This window comes from Neoarius graeffei, chromosome 10 (assembly GCF_027579695.1).
Source record: "Neoarius graeffei isolate fNeoGra1 chromosome 10, fNeoGra1.pri, whole genome shotgun sequence".
Classification (NCBI taxonomy): Eukaryota; Metazoa; Chordata; class Actinopteri; order Siluriformes; family Ariidae; genus Neoarius; species Neoarius graeffei.
Genome location: NC_083578.1, coordinates 25,653,804 through 25,671,507, shown reverse-complemented (window position 1 = coordinate 25,671,507; position 17,704 = coordinate 25,653,804). Strand labels below are relative to the sequence as shown.

Here is a 17,704-nt window from a genome sequence, read left to right as displayed (position 1 = left end):
TAAACACTACAGAAAGTGTGTATTTATTGCGTGTTTTTGTCTACAATAACGTACTATCACCTTAAACACTCCAGAAAGTGTGTATTTATTGCATGTTTTTGTCTACAATAACGTACTAGCACCTTAAACACTCCAGAAAGTGCGTATTTATTGCGTGTTTTGGTCTATAATAATGTACTATCACTTTAAACACTCCAGAAAGCGCGTATTTATTGTGTGTTTTGGTCTATAATAACGTACTAGCACCTTAAACACTCCAGAAAGTGCATATTTATTGCGTGTTTTGGTCTATAATAACGTACTAGCACCTTAAACACTCCAGAAAGTGCATATTTATTGCATGTTTTGGTCTATAATAACGTACTAGCACCTTAAACACTACAGAAAGTGCGTATTTATTGCGTGTTTTGGTCTATAATAACGTTCTAGCACCTTAAACACTACAGAAAGTGTGTATTTATTGCGTGTTTTGGTCTATAATAACATACTAGCACCTTAAACACTCCAGAAAGTGCGTATTTATTGCGTGTTTTGGTCTATAATAACATACTAGCACCTTAAACACTCCATAAAGTGCGTATTTATTGTGTGTTTTGGTCTATAATAACGTATTATCACCTTAAACACTCCAGAAAGTGCGTATTTATTGTGTGTTTTGGTCTATAATAACATACTAGCACCTTAAACACTCCAGAAAGTGCGTATTTATTGTGTGTTTTGGTCTATAATAACGTTCTAGCACCTTAAACACTCCAGAAAGTGCGTATTTATTGCTTGTTTTGGTCTATAATAACGTACTAGCACCTTAAACACTCCAGAAAGTGCGTATTTATTGCGTGTTTTGGTCTATAATAACATACTAGCACCTTAAACACTCCAGAAAGTGCGTATTTATTGTGTTTTGGTCTATAATAACATTCTAGCACCTTAAACACTCCAGAAAGCGCGTATTTATTGTGTATTTTGGTCTATAATAACGTACTAGCACCTTAAACACTCCAGAAAGTGCGTATTTATTGTGTGTTTTGGTCTATAATAACGTTCTAGCACCTTAAACACTCCAGAAAGTGCGTATTTATTGCGTGTTTTGGTCTATAATAACATACTAGCACCTTAAACACTCCAGAAAGTGCGTATTTATTGCGGGTTTTGGTCTATAATAACGTACTAGCACCTTAAACACTACAGAAAGCGCGTATTTATTGCGGGTTTTGGTCTATAATAACGTACTAGCACCTTCAACACTCCAGAAAGCGCGTATTTATTGCGTGTTTTGGTCTATAATAACGTACTAGCACCTTAAACACTCCAGAAAGCGCGTATTTATTGCGTGTTTTGGTCTATAATAACGTACTAGCACCTTAAACACTCCAGAAAGCGCGTATTTATTGCGTGTTTTGGTCTATAATAAGGTACTAGCACCTTAAACACTCCAGAAAGCACGTATTTATTGCAGGTTTTGGTCTATAATAACGTACTAGCACCTTAAACACTCCAGAAAGCGCGTATTTATTGCAGGTTTTGGTCTATAATAACGTACTAGCACCTTAAACACTCCAGAAAGCACGTATTTATTGCAGGTTTTGGTCTATAATAACGTACTAGCACCTTAAACACTCCAGAAAGCGCGTATTTATTGCGTGTTTTGGTCTATAATAACGTACTAGCACCTTAAACACTACAGAAAGTGTGTATTTATTGCGTGTTTTGGTCTATAATAACGTACTAGCACCTTAAACACTACAGAAAGTGCGTATTTCTTGTTTGTTTTGGTCTATAATAACGTGCTAGCACCTTAAACACTCCAGAAAGCGCGTATTTATTGCGTGTTTTGGTCTATAATAAGGTACTAGCACCTTAAACACTCCAGAAAGTGCGTATTTATTGTGTGTTTTGGTCTATAATAACGTTCTAGCACCTTAAACACTCCAGAAAGTGCGTATTTATTGTGTGTTTTGGTCTATAATAACGTACTAGCACCTTAAACACTCCAGAAAGCACGTATTTATTGCAGGTTTTGGTCTATAATAACGTACTAGCACCTTAAACACTCCAGAAAGCGCGTATTTATTGCAGGTTTTGGTCTATAATAACGTACTAGCACCTTAAACACTCCAGAAAGCACGTATTTATTGCAGGTTTTGGTCTATAATAACGTACTAGCACCTTAAACACTCCAGAAAGCGCGTATTTATTGCGTGTTTTGGTCTATAATAACGTACTAGCACCTTAAACACTACAGAAAGTGTGTATTTATTGCGTGTTTTGGTCTATAATAACGTACTAGCACCTTAAACACTACAGAAAGTGCGTATTTCTTGTTTGTTTTGGTCTATAATAACGTGCTAGCACCTTAAACACTCCAGAAAGCGCGTATTTATTGCGTGTTTTGGTCTATAATAAGGTACTAGCACCTTAAACACTCCAGAAAGTGCATATTTATTGCGTGTTTTGGTCTATAATAACGTACTAGCACCTTAAACACTCCAGAAAGTGCATATTTATTGCATGTTTTGGTCTATAATAACGTACTAGCACCTTAAACACTACAGAAAGTGCGTATTTATTGCGTGTTTTGGTCTATAATAACGTTCTAGCACCTTAAACACTACAGAAAGTGTGTATTTATTGCGTGTTTTGGTCTATAATAACATACTAGCACCTTAAACACTCCAGAAAGTGCGTATTTATTGCGTGTTTTGGTCTATAATAACATACTAGCACCTTAAACACTCCATAAAGTGCGTATTTATTGTGTGTTTTGGTCTATAATAACGTATTATCACCTTAAACACTCCAGAAAGTGCGTATTTATTGTGTGTTTTGGTCTATAATAACATACTAGCACCTTAAACACTCCAGAAAGTGCGTATTTATTGTGTGTTTTGGTCTATAATAACGTTCTAGCACCTTAAACACTCCAGAAAGTGCGTATTTATTGCTTGTTTTGGTCTATAATAACGTACTAGCACCTTAAACACTCCAGAAAGTGCGTATTTATTGCGTGTTTTGGTCTATAATAACATACTAGCACCTTAAACACTCCAGAAAGTGCGTATTTATTGTGTTTTGGTCTATAATAACATTCTAGCACCTTAAACACTCCAGAAAGCGCGTATTTATTGTGTATTTTGGTCTATAATAACGTACTAGCACCTTAAACACTCCAGAAAGTGCGTATTTATTGTGTGTTTTGGTCTATAATAACGTTCTAGCACCTTAAACACTCCAGAAAGTGCGTATTTATTGCGTGTTTTGGTCTATAATAACATACTAGCACCTTAAACACTCCAGAAAGTGCGTATTTATTGCGGGTTTTGGTCTATAATAACGTACTAGCACCTTAAACACTACAGAAAGCGCGTATTTATTGCGGGTTTTGGTCTATAATAACGTACTAGCACCTTCAACACTCCAGAAAGCGCGTATTTATTGCGTGTTTTGGTCTATAATAACGTACTAGCACCTTAAACACTCCAGAAAGCGCGTATTTATTGCGTGTTTTGGTCTATAATAACGTACTAGCACCTTAAACACTCCAGAAAGCGCGTATTTATTGCGTGTTTTGGTCTATAATAAGGTACTAGCACCTTAAACACTCCAGAAAGCACGTATTTATTGCAGGTTTTGGTCTATAATAACGTACTAGCACCTTAAACACTCCAGAAAGCGCGTATTTATTGCAGGTTTTGGTCTATAATAACGTACTAGCACCTTAAACACTCCAGAAAGCACGTATTTATTGCAGGTTTTGGTCTATAATAACGTACTAGCACCTTAAACACTCCAGAAAGCGCGTATTTATTGCGTGTTTTGGTCTATAATAACGTACTAGCACCTTAAACACTACAGAAAGTGTGTATTTATTGCGTGTTTTGGTCTATAATAACGTACTAGCACCTTAAACACTACAGAAAGTGCGTATTTCTTGTTTGTTTTGGTCTATAATAACGTGCTAGCACCTTAAACACTCCAGAAAGCGCGTATTTATTGCGTGTTTTGGTCTATAATAAGGTACTAGCACCTTAAACACTCCAGAAAGTGCGTATTTATTGTGTGTTTTGGTCTATAATAACGTTCTAGCACCTTAAACACTCCAGAAAGTGCGTATTTATTGTGTGTTTTGGTCTATAATAACATTCTAGCACCTTAAACACTCCAGAACGTGCGTATTTATTGCGTGTTTTGGTCTATAATAACATACTAGCACCTTAAACACTCCAGAAAGTGCGTATTTATTGTGTGTTTTGGTCTATAATAACGTTCTAGCACCTTAAACACTCCAGAAAGTGTGTATTTATTGCGTGTTTTGGTCTATAATAACGTACTAGCACCTTAAACACTCCAGAAAGTGCATATTTATTGCGTGTTTTGGTCTATAATAACATACTAGCACCTTAAACACTCCAGAAAGTGCGTATTTATTGTGTGTTTTGGTCTATAATAACGTTCTAGCACCTTAAACACTCCAGAAAGCACGTATTTATTGTGTGTTTTGGTCTATAATAACGTACTAGCACCTTAAACACTCCAGAAAGCGTGTATTTATTGCGGGTTTTGGTCTATAATAACGTACTAGCACCTTACACACTACAGAAAGAGTGTATTTATTGCGGGTTTTGGTCTATAATAACGTACTAGCACCTTAAACACTCCAGAAAGCGCGTATTTATTGCAGGTTTTGGTCTATAATAACGTACTAGCACCTTAAACACTCCAGAAAGCACGTATTTATTGCAGGTTTTGGTCTATAATAACGTACTAGCACCTTAAACACTCCAGAAAGCGCGTATTTATTGCGTGTTTTGGTCTATAATAACGTACTAGCACCTTAAACACTACAGAAAGTGTGTATTTATTGCGGGTTTTGGTCTATAATAACGTACTAGCACCTTAAACACTACAGAAAGTGCGTATTTCTTGTTTGTTTTGGTCTATAATAACGTGCTAGCACCTTAAACACTCCAGAAAGCGCGTATTTATTGCAGGTTTTGGTCTATAATAACGTACTAGCACCTTAAACACTCCAGAAAGCGCGTATTTATTGCGTGTTTTGGTCTATAATAACGTACTAGCACCTTAAACACTACAGAAAGTGTGTATTTATTGCGTGTTTTGGTCTATAATAACGTACTAGCACCTTAAACACTACAGAAAGTGCGTATTTCTTGTTTGTTTTGGTCTATAATAACGTGCTAGCACCTTAAACACTCCAGAAAGCGCGTATTTATTGCGTGTTTTGGTCTATAATAAGGTACTAGCACCTTAAACACTCCAGAAAGTGCGTATTTATTGTGTGTTTTGGTCTATAATAACGTTCTAGCACCTTAAACACTCCAGAAAGTGCGTATTTCTTGTTTGTTTTGGTCTATAATAACGTGCTAGCACCTTAAACACTCCAGAAAGTGCGTATTTATTGTGTGTTTTGGTCTATAATAACATTCTAGCACCTTAAACACTCCAGAAAGTGCGTATTTATTGCGTGTTTTGGTCTATAATAACATACTAGCACCTTAAACACTCCAGAAAGTGCGTATTTATTGTGTGTTTTGGTCTATAATAACGTTCTAGCACCTTAAACACTCCAGAAAGTGTGTATTTATTGCGTGTTTTGGTCTATAATAACGTACTAGCACCTTAAACACTCCAGAAAGTGCATATTTATTGCGTGTTTTGGTCTATAATAACATACTAGCACCTTAAACACTCCAGAAAGTGCGTATTTATTGTGTGTTTTGGTCTATAATAACGTTCTAGCACCTTAAACACTCCAGAAAGCACGTATTTATTGTGTGTTTTGGTCTATAATAACGTACTAGCACCTTAAACACTCCAGAAAGCGTGTATTTATTGCGGGTTTTGGTCTATAATAACGTACTAGCACCTTACACACTCCAGAAAGCGCGTATTTATTGCAGGTTTTGGTCTATAATAACGTACTAGCACCTTAAACACTACAGAAAGTGCGTATTTCTTGTTTGTTTTGGTCTATAATAACGTACTAGCACCTTAAACACTACAGAAAGCGCGTATTTATTGCGTGTTTTGGTCTATAATAAGGTACTAGCACCTTAAACACTCCAGAAAGCACGTATTTATTGCAGGTTTTGGTCTATAATAACGTACTAGCACCTTAAACACTCCAGAAAGCGCGTATTTATTGCAGGTTTTGGTCTATAATAACGTACTAGCACCTTAAACACTCCAGAAAGCACGTATTTATTGCAGGTTTTGGTCTATAATAACGTACTAGCACCTTAAACACTCCAGAAAGCGCGTATTTATTGCGTGTTTTGGTCTATAATAACGTACTAGCACCTTAAACACTACAGAAAGTGTGTATTTATTGCGTGTTTTGGTCTATAATAACGTACTAGCACCTTAAACACTACAGAAAGTGCGTATTTCTTGTTTGTTTTGGTCTATAATAACGTGCTAGCACCTTAAACACTCCAGAAAGCGCGTATTTATTGCGTGTTTTGGTCTATAATAAGGTACTAGCACCTTAAACACTCCAGAAAGTGCGTATTTATTGTGTGTTTTGGTCTATAATAACGTTCTAGCACCTTAAACACTCCAGAAAGTGCGTATTTCTTGTTTGTTTTGGTCTATAATAACGTGCTAGCACCTTAAACACTCCAGAAAGTGCGTATTTATTGTGTGTTTTGGTCTATAATAACATTCTAGCACCTTAAACACTCCAGAAAGTGCGTATTTATTGCGTGTTTTGGTCTATAATAACATACTAGCACCTTAAACACTCCAGAAAGTGCGTATTTATTGTGTGTTTTGGTCTATAATAACGTTCTAGCACCTTAAACACTCCAGAAAGTGTGTATTTATTGCGTGTTTTGGTCTATAATAACGTACTAGCACCTTAAACACTCCAGAAAGTGCATATTTATTGCGTGTTTTGGTCTATAATAACATACTAGCACCTTAAACACTCCAGAAAGTGCGTATTTATTGTGTGTTTTGGTCTATAATAACGTTCTAGCACCTTAAACACTCCAGAAAGCACGTATTTATTGTGTGTTTTGGTCTATAATAACGTACTAGCACCTTAAACACTCCAGAAAGCGTGTATTTATTGCGGGTTTTGGTCTATAATAACGTACTAGCACCTTACACACTACAGAAAGAGTGTATTTATTGCGGGTTTTGGTCTATAATAACGTACTAGCACCTTAAACACTACAGAAAGTGCGTATTTCTTGTTTGTTTTGGTCTATAATAACGTGCTAGCACCTTAAACACTCCAGAAAGCGCGTATTTATTGCAGGTTTTGGTCTATAATAACATACTAGCACCTTAAACACTCCAGAAAGCGCGTATTTATTGCGTGTTTTGGTCTATAATAACGTACTAGCACCTTAAACACTACAGAAAGTGTGTATTTATTGCGTGTTTTGGTCTATAATAACGTACTAGCACCTTAAACACTACAGAAAGTGCGTATTTCTTGTTTGTTTTGGTCTATAATAACGTGCTAGCACCTTAAACACTCCAGAAAGCGCGTATTTATTGCGTGTTTTGGTCTATAATAAGGTACTAGCACCTTAAACACTCCAGAAAGTGCGTATTTATTGTGTGTTTTGGTCTATAATAACGTTCTAGCACCTTAAACACTCCAGAAAGTGCGTATTTCTTGTTTGTTTTGGTCTATAATAACGTGCTAGCACCTTAAACACTCCAGAAAGTGCGTATTTATTGTGTGTTTTGGTCTATAATAACATTCTAGCACCTTAAACACTCCAGAAAGTGCGTATTTATTGCGTGTTTTGGTCTATAATAACATACTAGCACCTTAAACACTCCAGAAAGTGCGTATTTATTGTGTGTTTTGGTCTATAATAACGTTCTAGCACCTTAAACACTCCAGAAAGTGTGTATTTATTGCGTGTTTTGGTCTATAATAACGTACTAGCACCTTAAACACTCCAGAAAGTGCATATTTATTGCGTGTTTTGGTCTATAATAACATACTAGCACCTTAAACACTCCAGAAAGTGCGTATTTATTGTGTGTTTTGGTCTATAATAACGTTCTAGCACCTTAAACACTCCAGAAAGCACGTATTTATTGTGTGTTTTGGTCTATAATAACGTACTAGCACCTTAAACACTCCAGAAAGCGTGTATTTATTGCGGGTTTTGGTCTATAATAACGTACTAGCACCTTACACACTACAGAAAGAGTGTATTTATTGCGGGTTTTGGTCTATAATAACGTACTAGCACCTTAAACACTCCAGAAAGCGCGTATTTATTGCAGGTTTTGGTCTATAATAACGTACTAGCACCTTAAACACTCCAGAAAGCACGTATTTATTGCAGGTTTTGGTCTATAATAACGTACTAGCACCTTAAACACTCCAGAAAGCGCGTATTTATTGCGTGTTTTGGTCTATAATAACGTACTAGCACCTTAAACACTACAGAAAGTGTGTATTTATTGCGGGTTTTGGTCTATAATAACGTACTAGCACCTTAAACACTACAGAAAGTGCGTATTTCTTGTTTGTTTTGGTCTATAATAACGTGCTAGCACCTTAAACACTCCAGAAAGCGCGTATTTATTGCAGGTTTTGGTCTATAATAACGTACTAGCACCTTAAACACTCCAGAAAGCGCGTATTTATTGCGTGTTTTGGTCTATAATAACGTACTAGCACCTTAAACACTACAGAAAGTGTGTATTTATTGCGTGTTTTGGTCTATAATAACGTACTAGCACCTTAAACACTACAGAAAGTGCGTATTTCTTGTTTGTTTTGGTCTATAATAACGTGCTAGCACCTTAAACACTCCAGAAAGCGCGTATTTATTGCGTGTTTTGGTCTATAATAAGGTACTAGCACCTTAAACACTCCAGAAAGTGCGTATTTATTGTGTGTTTTGGTCTATAATAACGTTCTAGCACCTTAAACACTCCAGAAAGTGCGTATTTCTTGTTTGTTTTGGTCTATAATAACGTGCTAGCACCTTAAACACTCCAGAAAGTGCGTATTTATTGTGTGTTTTGGTCTATAATAACATTCTAGCACCTTAAACACTCCAGAAAGTGCGTATTTATTGCGTGTTTTGGTCTATAATAACATACTAGCACCTTAAACACTCCAGAAAGTGCGTATTTATTGTGTGTTTTGGTCTATAATAACGTTCTAGCACCTTAAACACTCCAGAAAGTGTGTATTTATTGCGTGTTTTGGTCTATAATAACGTACTAGCACCTTAAACACTCCAGAAAGTGCATATTTATTGCGTGTTTTGGTCTATAATAACATACTAGCACCTTAAACACTCCAGAAAGTGCGTATTTATTGTGTGTTTTGGTCTATAATAACGTTCTAGCACCTTAAACACTCCAGAAAGCACGTATTTATTGTGTGTTTTGGTCTATAATAACGTACTAGCACCTTAAACACTCCAGAAAGCGTGTATTTATTGCGGGTTTTGGTCTATAATAACGTACTAGCACCTTACACACTCCAGAAAGCGCGTATTTATTGCAGGTTTTGGTCTATAATAACGTACTAGCACCTTAAACACTACAGAAAGTGCGTATTTCTTGTTTGTTTTGGTCTATAATAACGTACTAGCACCTTAAACACTACAGAAAGCGCGTATTTATTGCGTGTTTTGGTCTATAATAAGGTACTAGCACCTTAAACACTCCAGAAAGCACGTATTTATTGCAGGTTTTGGTCTATAATAACGTACTAGCACCTTAAACACTCCAGAAAGCGCGTATTTATTGCAGGTTTTGGTCTATAATAACGTACTAGCACCTTAAACACTCCAGAAAGCACGTATTTATTGCAGGTTTTGGTCTATAATAACGTACTAGCACCTTAAACACTCCAGAAAGCGCGTATTTATTGCGTGTTTTGGTCTATAATAACGTACTAGCACCTTAAACACTACAGAAAGTGTGTATTTATTGCGTGTTTTGGTCTATAATAACGTACTAGCACCTTAAACACTACAGAAAGTGCGTATTTCTTGTTTGTTTTGGTCTATAATAACGTGCTAGCACCTTAAACACTCCAGAAAGCGCGTATTTATTGCGTGTTTTGGTCTATAATAAGGTACTAGCACCTTAAACACTCCAGAAAGTGCGTATTTATTGTGTGTTTTGGTCTATAATAACGTTCTAGCACCTTAAACACTCCAGAAAGTGCGTATTTCTTGTTTGTTTTGGTCTATAATAACGTGCTAGCACCTTAAACACTCCAGAAAGTGCGTATTTATTGTGTGTTTTGGTCTATAATAACATTCTAGCACCTTAAACACTCCAGAAAGTGCGTATTTATTGCGTGTTTTGGTCTATAATAACATACTAGCACCTTAAACACTCCAGAAAGTGCGTATTTATTGTGTGTTTTGGTCTATAATAACGTTCTAGCACCTTAAACACTCCAGAAAGTGTGTATTTATTGCGTGTTTTGGTCTATAATAACGTACTAGCACCTTAAACACTCCAGAAAGTGCATATTTATTGCGTGTTTTGGTCTATAATAACATACTAGCACCTTAAACACTCCAGAAAGTGCGTATTTATTGTGTGTTTTGGTCTATAATAACGTTCTAGCACCTTAAACACTCCAGAAAGCACGTATTTATTGTGTGTTTTGGTCTATAATAACGTACTAGCACCTTAAACACTCCAGAAAGCGTGTATTTATTGCGGGTTTTGGTCTATAATAACGTACTAGCACCTTACACACTACAGAAAGAGTGTATTTATTGCGGGTTTTGGTCTATAATAACGTACTAGCACCTTAAACACTACAGAAAGTGCGTATTTCTTGTTTGTTTTGGTCTATAATAACGTGCTAGCACCTTAAACACTCCAGAAAGCGCGTATTTATTGCAGGTTTTGGTCTATAATAACATACTAGCACCTTAAACACTCCAGAAAGCGCGTATTTATTGCGTGTTTTGGTCTATAATAACGTACTAGCACCTTAAACACTACAGAAAGTGTGTATTTATTGCGTGTTTTGGTCTATAATAACGTACTAGCACCTTAAACACTACAGAAAGTGCGTATTTCTTGTTTGTTTTGGTCTATAATAATGTGCTAGCACCTTAAACACTCCAGAAAGCGCGTATTTATTGCGTGTTTTGGTCTATAATAAGGTACTAGCACCTTAAACACTCCAGAAAGTGCGTATTTATTGTGTGTTTTGGTCTATAATAACGTTCTAGCACCTTAAACACTCCAGAAAGTGCGTATTTCTTGTTTGTTTTGGTCTATAATAACGTGCTAGCACCTTAAACACTCCAGAAAGTGCGTATTTATTGTGTGTTTTGGTCTATAATAACATTCTAGCACCTTAAACACTCCAGAAAGTGCGTATTTATTGCGTGTTTTGGTCTATAATAACATACTAGCACCTTAAACACTCCAGAAAGTGCGTATTTATTGTGTGTTTTGGTCTATAATAACGTTCTAGCACCTTAAACACTCCAGAAAGTGTGTATTTATTGCGTGTTTTGGTCTATAATAACGTACTAGCACCTTAAACACTCCAGAAAGTGCATATTTATTGCGTGTTTTGGTCTATAATAACATACTAGCACCTTAAACACTCCAGAAAGTGCGTATTTATTGTGTGTTTTGGTCTATAATAACGTTCTAGCACCTTAAACACTCCAGAAAGCACGTATTTATTGTGTGTTTTGGTCTATAATAACGTACTAGCACCTTAAACACTCCAGAAAGCGTGTATTTATTGCGGGTTTTGGTCTATAATAACGTACTAGCACCTTACACACTACAGAAAGAGTGTATTTATTGCGGGTTTTGGTCTATAATAACGTACTAGCACCTTAAACACTACAGAAAGTGCGTATTTCTTGTTTGTTTTGGTCTATAATAACGTGCTAGCACCTTAAACACTCCAGAAAGCGCGTATTTATTGCAGGTTTTGGTCTATAATAACGTACTAGCACCTTAAACACTCCAGAAAGCGCGTATTTATTGCGTGTTTTGGTCTATAATAACGTACTAGCACCTTAAACACTACAGAAAGTGTGTATTTATTGCGTGTTTTGGTCTATAATAACGTACTAGCACCTTAAACACTACAGAAAGTGCGTATTTCTTGTTTGTTTTGGTCTATAATAACGTGCTAGCACCTTAAACACTCCAGAAAGCGCATATTTATTGCGTGTTTTGGTCTATAATAAGGTACTAGCACCTTAAACACTCCAGAAAGTGCGTATTTATTGTGTGTTTTGGTCTATAATAACGTTCTAGCACCTTAAACACTCCAGAAAGTGCGTATTTCTTGTTTGTTTTGGTCTATAATAACGTGCTAGCACCTTAAACACTCCAGAAAGTGCGTATTTATTGTGTGTTTTGGTCTATAATAACATTCTAGCACCTTAAACACTCCAGAAAGTGCGTATTTATTGCGTGTTTTGGTCTATAATAACATACTAGCACCTTAAACACTCCAGAAAGTGCGTATTTATTGTGTGTTTTGGTCTATAATAACGTTCTAGCACCTTAAACACTCCAGAAAGTGTGTATTTATTGCGTGTTTTGGTCTATAATAACGTACTAGCACCTTAAACACTCCAGAAAGTGCATATTTATTGCGTGTTTTGGTCTATAATAACATACTAGCACCTTAAACACTCCAGAAAGTGCGTATTTATTGTGTGTTTTGGTCTATAATAACGTTCTAGCACCTTAAACACTCCAGAAAGCACGTATTTATTGTGTGTTTTGGTCTATAATAACGTACTAGCACCTTAAACACTCCAGAAAGCGTGTATTTATTGCGGGTTTTGGTCTATAATAACGTACTAGCACCTTACACACTCCAGAAAGCGCGTATTTATTGCAGGTTTTGGTCTATAATAACGTACTAGCACCTTAAACACTACAGAAAGTGCGTATTTCTTGTTTGTTTTGGTCTATAATAACGTACTAGCACCTTAAACACTACAGAAAGCGCGTATTTATTGCGTGTTTTGGTCTATAATAACGTGCTAGCACCTTAAACACTCCAGAAAGCGCGTATTTATTGTGTGTTTTGGTCTATAATAACGTACTAGCACCTTAAACACTCCAGAAAGCGTGTGTTTATTGCGTGTTTTGGTCTATAATAACGTACTAGCACCTTAAACACTACAGAAAGCGCGTATTTATTGCTTGTTTTGGTCTATAATAAGGTACTATCACCTTAAACACTCCAGGAAACAATATTTACGCTGGTAAGACATTCTCTCAAGGTAGGAGAAGATAACAGATACGATTATAAATTTACGTACATTACGGGTAGGAAAATATTTTAAGGAGGGGAAAAGAAAAAAAGGAAATCAAACTGTAGACTCAAACCCGGAACTCGTTAATAGGGAGCGGTTGCGTTCTGCACTGCACCGCGGAGCCGCTCTCAAGCCTTTTATCTCCTCTCTCTCTATATAGATATAGCTATATATATTGTATATATAGATATCCATCTCTCAACAGGCAAGCTCTTGAGTTCAGGAAATGGAACTTGTTGTAGAGAAGAAAGACAGTTCGCGGTGTGTTGCCACAACCCCGGACGAAAGAGCGAGAGACAGGTGCCTTCTATAAATATATAAGTAAATAAATGGATGGATGAGTTGATTATTATTTAGGATAATTTCCCAAGTAGAGTAAAACAGAGTCAGACAGAATTCTGGATTTTTTTAAAGTGAAATATGGTGTTGGCTGAAGTGTTTTTTTTTCTCTCTCTCTCTCTCTCATTTTGTTTTTAGTTTAGCCTGTGCACCTGAAAACTGAATGAAGCGCTTTGCTTTCAGTGATGCTTTCACTGACAAAATGTACCAAATAAACAGAAAAGTATCAGTAATATATCCAGACCAGGTAGTACAGCCAATAGACACCACACGCACGACTGCAGAATGATGCAGTTTACCCCGAACATTTTCCTCGAGTGCCTCTCCTTACTTTCACTTTCACTTTGAAAGGACCTTTTGAATCGAAATATGCAGTCGGATTTGTTTATAGACATGAGTCAGGAATGCCAGTGCTGCTTCCAAACGGTAAAGCAACAGCTCAAAGAATCAATGAGACGCTGTTGTTTGATTGCTTGTTTGATCTTCAGCTATCAAAGTCCTGCGTACAGTTTTATGAGCCCCAGTCATTGAAACATCAGTACACAGTGCTGCTTATAGAATAATCAGTGTCAGAAGAATTCATGCAATAAAAATAAAGTTTAGTGTAAAAAAAAAAAATTGCAAAACACACAGACTTGATTTTAACGTTGGATATCTTTAAAGTCTGTAGTTTCGACAGCTTAGAATGAATAAAAACATGACAGAAGTCAGGGTAGAATAAGCTACATACCGTTTTATGGGTAGATGAGGATCTGTTCGAATCCATACCGTCTCTTCTCTTCATTCTCTTCTCTTCAAATACAGCCGCTCACTAGTCGTGCAGTTTTCGACACGATTAGGAAGTGTGAGGAACTCCTTTCAGCTCGGTTCGGACACTGCTTATCATTTAAAAAGGTGGACTAGGACATGACTGGATCACTTCTACTTTCTCTTTCGGTTCTGAGTTTGTGTTCCCACCCTACACACACCGGTCCAGACTGCATTCCTTGGCGCAGTGTCCTGAAGTTCAGTGTTCAGCAGATCTTCAATGCGGAAGCTCTGGTGTTGTGAGGCTGTGTGACAGTCAGAGTATGTGTCTGTCAAACATCAACAGCCCACACACACTTGTACTTCTATCTTTGTGGGGACATTCATTGACATCATACATTCCCGAGCCTCTTAACCATCACAACTAAATACCTAACCCAAACCCAATTCTAACCTGAACCATAAAACTAAGTCTTAAAGCTAGACTGCCTTTCGATTTCCTAAAATCGGTGAAATTTAGTTCCGTCTGAAATTTGCTCATTCTGATCTATGTTTATTTCTGTAATATCTCACAAAATATCAGGCCATTCTGTACCTGGGAAGTTATTTAATTTGAAGGGATTCCCATGCAAATAATATGAAGTCCGTGTGCTGCGCATGCACAGGTTTACCTTTGACCGTGCACTGACGGTGACATCGTTCTGTCACTAAACGAACAGCTGATCACACCGAGGTGCTCGCTGACCGCCGATATTTATTAGCTTGGTCCTGCGTTTCCTTTCCTTCGTATATAACATAACATCTTTTCTTCTCGCTTTCCGTTACTGTAGTCGGTCTTTCACGTTTCATTCGCACACTCACGTCCTACTGTACATTTTTCTCTCCTGTTTCAAATTTGTATCCCACAATGCCTTGCGCGAACGGGGAAAGCCCACCACGTGATACATGATGTAGTAGCTTGAACTGGGTCATGGTGAAGCAGGGAAAAGTAGCAGAGAATTTTGGGCCACATGGCCCTAAATTCATTAATTGTTCTATTTAAAAAAAAAACCTAATAAAATTGGAAGTCTGAGATTTGAATTCAGTAGCTTTCAATCCACTAAACAAAAATAATTGTGTGTCAGTGAAAATTCTTTTTATGACCGACACTTGAAAACTCTGAAAGGCAGTCTAGCTTTAACCTTCAAACAGCCTTATGAAAAAGTGAAGACCAGACAAAATGCCCTCAGTTCCCAAAAATGTCCTAACTCTGTTGATAAACATGTTCCAGTCCTCAATATGTAGTAAGTACAAGTACACACACACCAGTGTACTAAATGCACTGGATTACCAGATCACATGACATATGGAGGGAAATAAAATTATGATCTTTGCCACTGGGTGACACTAATGTGTTACTTTTATTAGGATAAACGCTTCTACAGAAGACCTTTTTTTTTCTTTAGGTATTGAAAATTATCTGTAAACTTTTCAATTAGACTCAGACATAGCCACAGTCTATAAGTCTAGGCTTGAAACCTATTTGACTAGTTAAGCATTTTGGTAAATAGCTTTTCTCTTTGGTAAAGATGCAGATCTGGGGGTTCATAAACTGGGATGTTTTGATTTGTCCTATGGTCCTCATGCCCATGTTACCTTCTGGCTATCCTGTTTATTGATGCTGTTATAACAAGACCTGGCTGAGTTGTAGTTTGCTGTCTCTGATAATCTACTTTTTTAGGTTAAGAGCATACCTTAATAGGCCTACTCCTGCTGCCTGATGTGATGTCAGTGTTTTGCCCTATTTTGGCATTTGACAGCAGGGGATGCAAAATAGGACAATGCCTGTTCCAGATCTTGACACATTTACCTGCTGTGGCTCCTCTCGCCCTCCAGACCTGCCTGATTCACCCTGATAAAACTTTCTGCTCTTGTGATTCACCCACATGGATACTCTAAAGATTTGCATATCAAAAAAAAAAAGTGGGCGGCACAGTGGTGTAGTGGTTAGTGGTGTAGTGGTTAGTGCTGTCGCCTCACAGCAAGAAGGTCCGGGTTCGAGCCCCGGGGCCGGCGAGGGCCTTTCTGTGCGGAGTTTGCATGTTCTCCCCGTGTCCGCGTGGGTTTCCTCCGGGTGCTCCGGTTTCCCCCACAGTCCAAAGACATGCAGGTTAGGTTAACTGGTGACTCTAAATTGACCGTAGGTGTGAATGTGAGTGTGAATGGTTGTCTGTGTCTATCTGTCAGCCCTGTGATGACCTGGCAACTTGTCCAGGGTGTACCCCACCTTTCGCCCGTAGTCAGCTGGGATAGGCTCCAGCTTGCCTGCGACCCTGTAGAAGGATAAAGCGGCTAGAGATAATGAGATGAATGAGAAAAAAAGTGCATGCCCAAGGCTTACATTTGTTTCTCACCTGGATGCTGTAGGCTTGTAGCTTAGAATTTTTGCTCTCCTCGTAAAGACTGTGACGGGCATACTGAACATCATTTAGTATGATGGAGTCATCTAACCGTAAGCATAAAACCAGCCACTTTTTAAATTCCAAACCTGACGGATAAGTGGATAAGCAGTATAGATAATGCATGCTTACACACTAACACTGGAACTTGAAACACAATGACCAAACCCTGAAACTCATGTTGCTTATCTTACACCAGTTCTGCACAAACACATTTCCTGCATCTCATTCATTTTGCATTAGGAACACTCATACATTTGCTGTTTTATGCAGTTATCTAATCAGCTAATCCCTTGACAGCAGCACAATGCATACAATCATGCAGACGCAAATCAAGAGCCCCAGTTAATGTTCACTAATGCAGTCTAAGACTGAATTCATTGAGCTAATCCAGCCATGGAAAGCAATACAATAAAATAATTTCTTTACACCACAAAGGTGAAGGCTACAAGAAGATCAGCAAAGCTTTAGATATCAGTCAGAATACTGTAGCAAAAATGGTACAAAAATTTAAGAAAATGAAACTGCAACCATCTCACAGAGACGTCCAGGTCGTCTACGGAAGTTAGCACCTCGACAGGAGCATCTTCTGATGAGAAGGGTTGAAGAAAATCGGCATGCAAGTTCACTGCAGTTATCTAAAGAAGTAGAAAGCCAAACTGGGGTGACTATTTCCCGTGACACAATACGGCGTACACTGCAGAGGAATGGCATGCATGGATGCCGTCCACAAAAGAAGCTCTCCTAAAGCCCAGGCACAAAAAAGCCCACCTAGAGTTTGCCAGGGCCCATGCTGACAAAGATGAAGACTACTGGGACTCTATACTCTGGAGTGATGAGACCAAGATAAATGTTTTTGGAACTGATGGCTTCAAAACTGTATGGCATCGCAAAGGT

At 37.6% G+C, this 17,704-nt stretch overlaps 1 protein-coding gene across 1 annotated transcript in view; it reads right to left on the bottom strand.

Moving 5' to 3' along the window:
- Window positions 1–14,664, bottom strand: part of LOC132892474 (periphilin-1) — a 72,504-nt gene extending 57,840 nt beyond the window's left edge. Inside the window, exon 1 of the mRNA XM_060930758.1 lies at window positions 14,353–14,664. Coding sequence (XP_060786741.1) covers window positions 14,353–14,406 — 54 coding nt within the window. The 5' untranslated portion in view covers window positions 14,407–14,664. The remainder of the gene's footprint in view (window positions 1–14,352) is intronic.
- Between the last annotated feature and the right edge of the window lie 3,040 nt (window positions 14,665–17,704).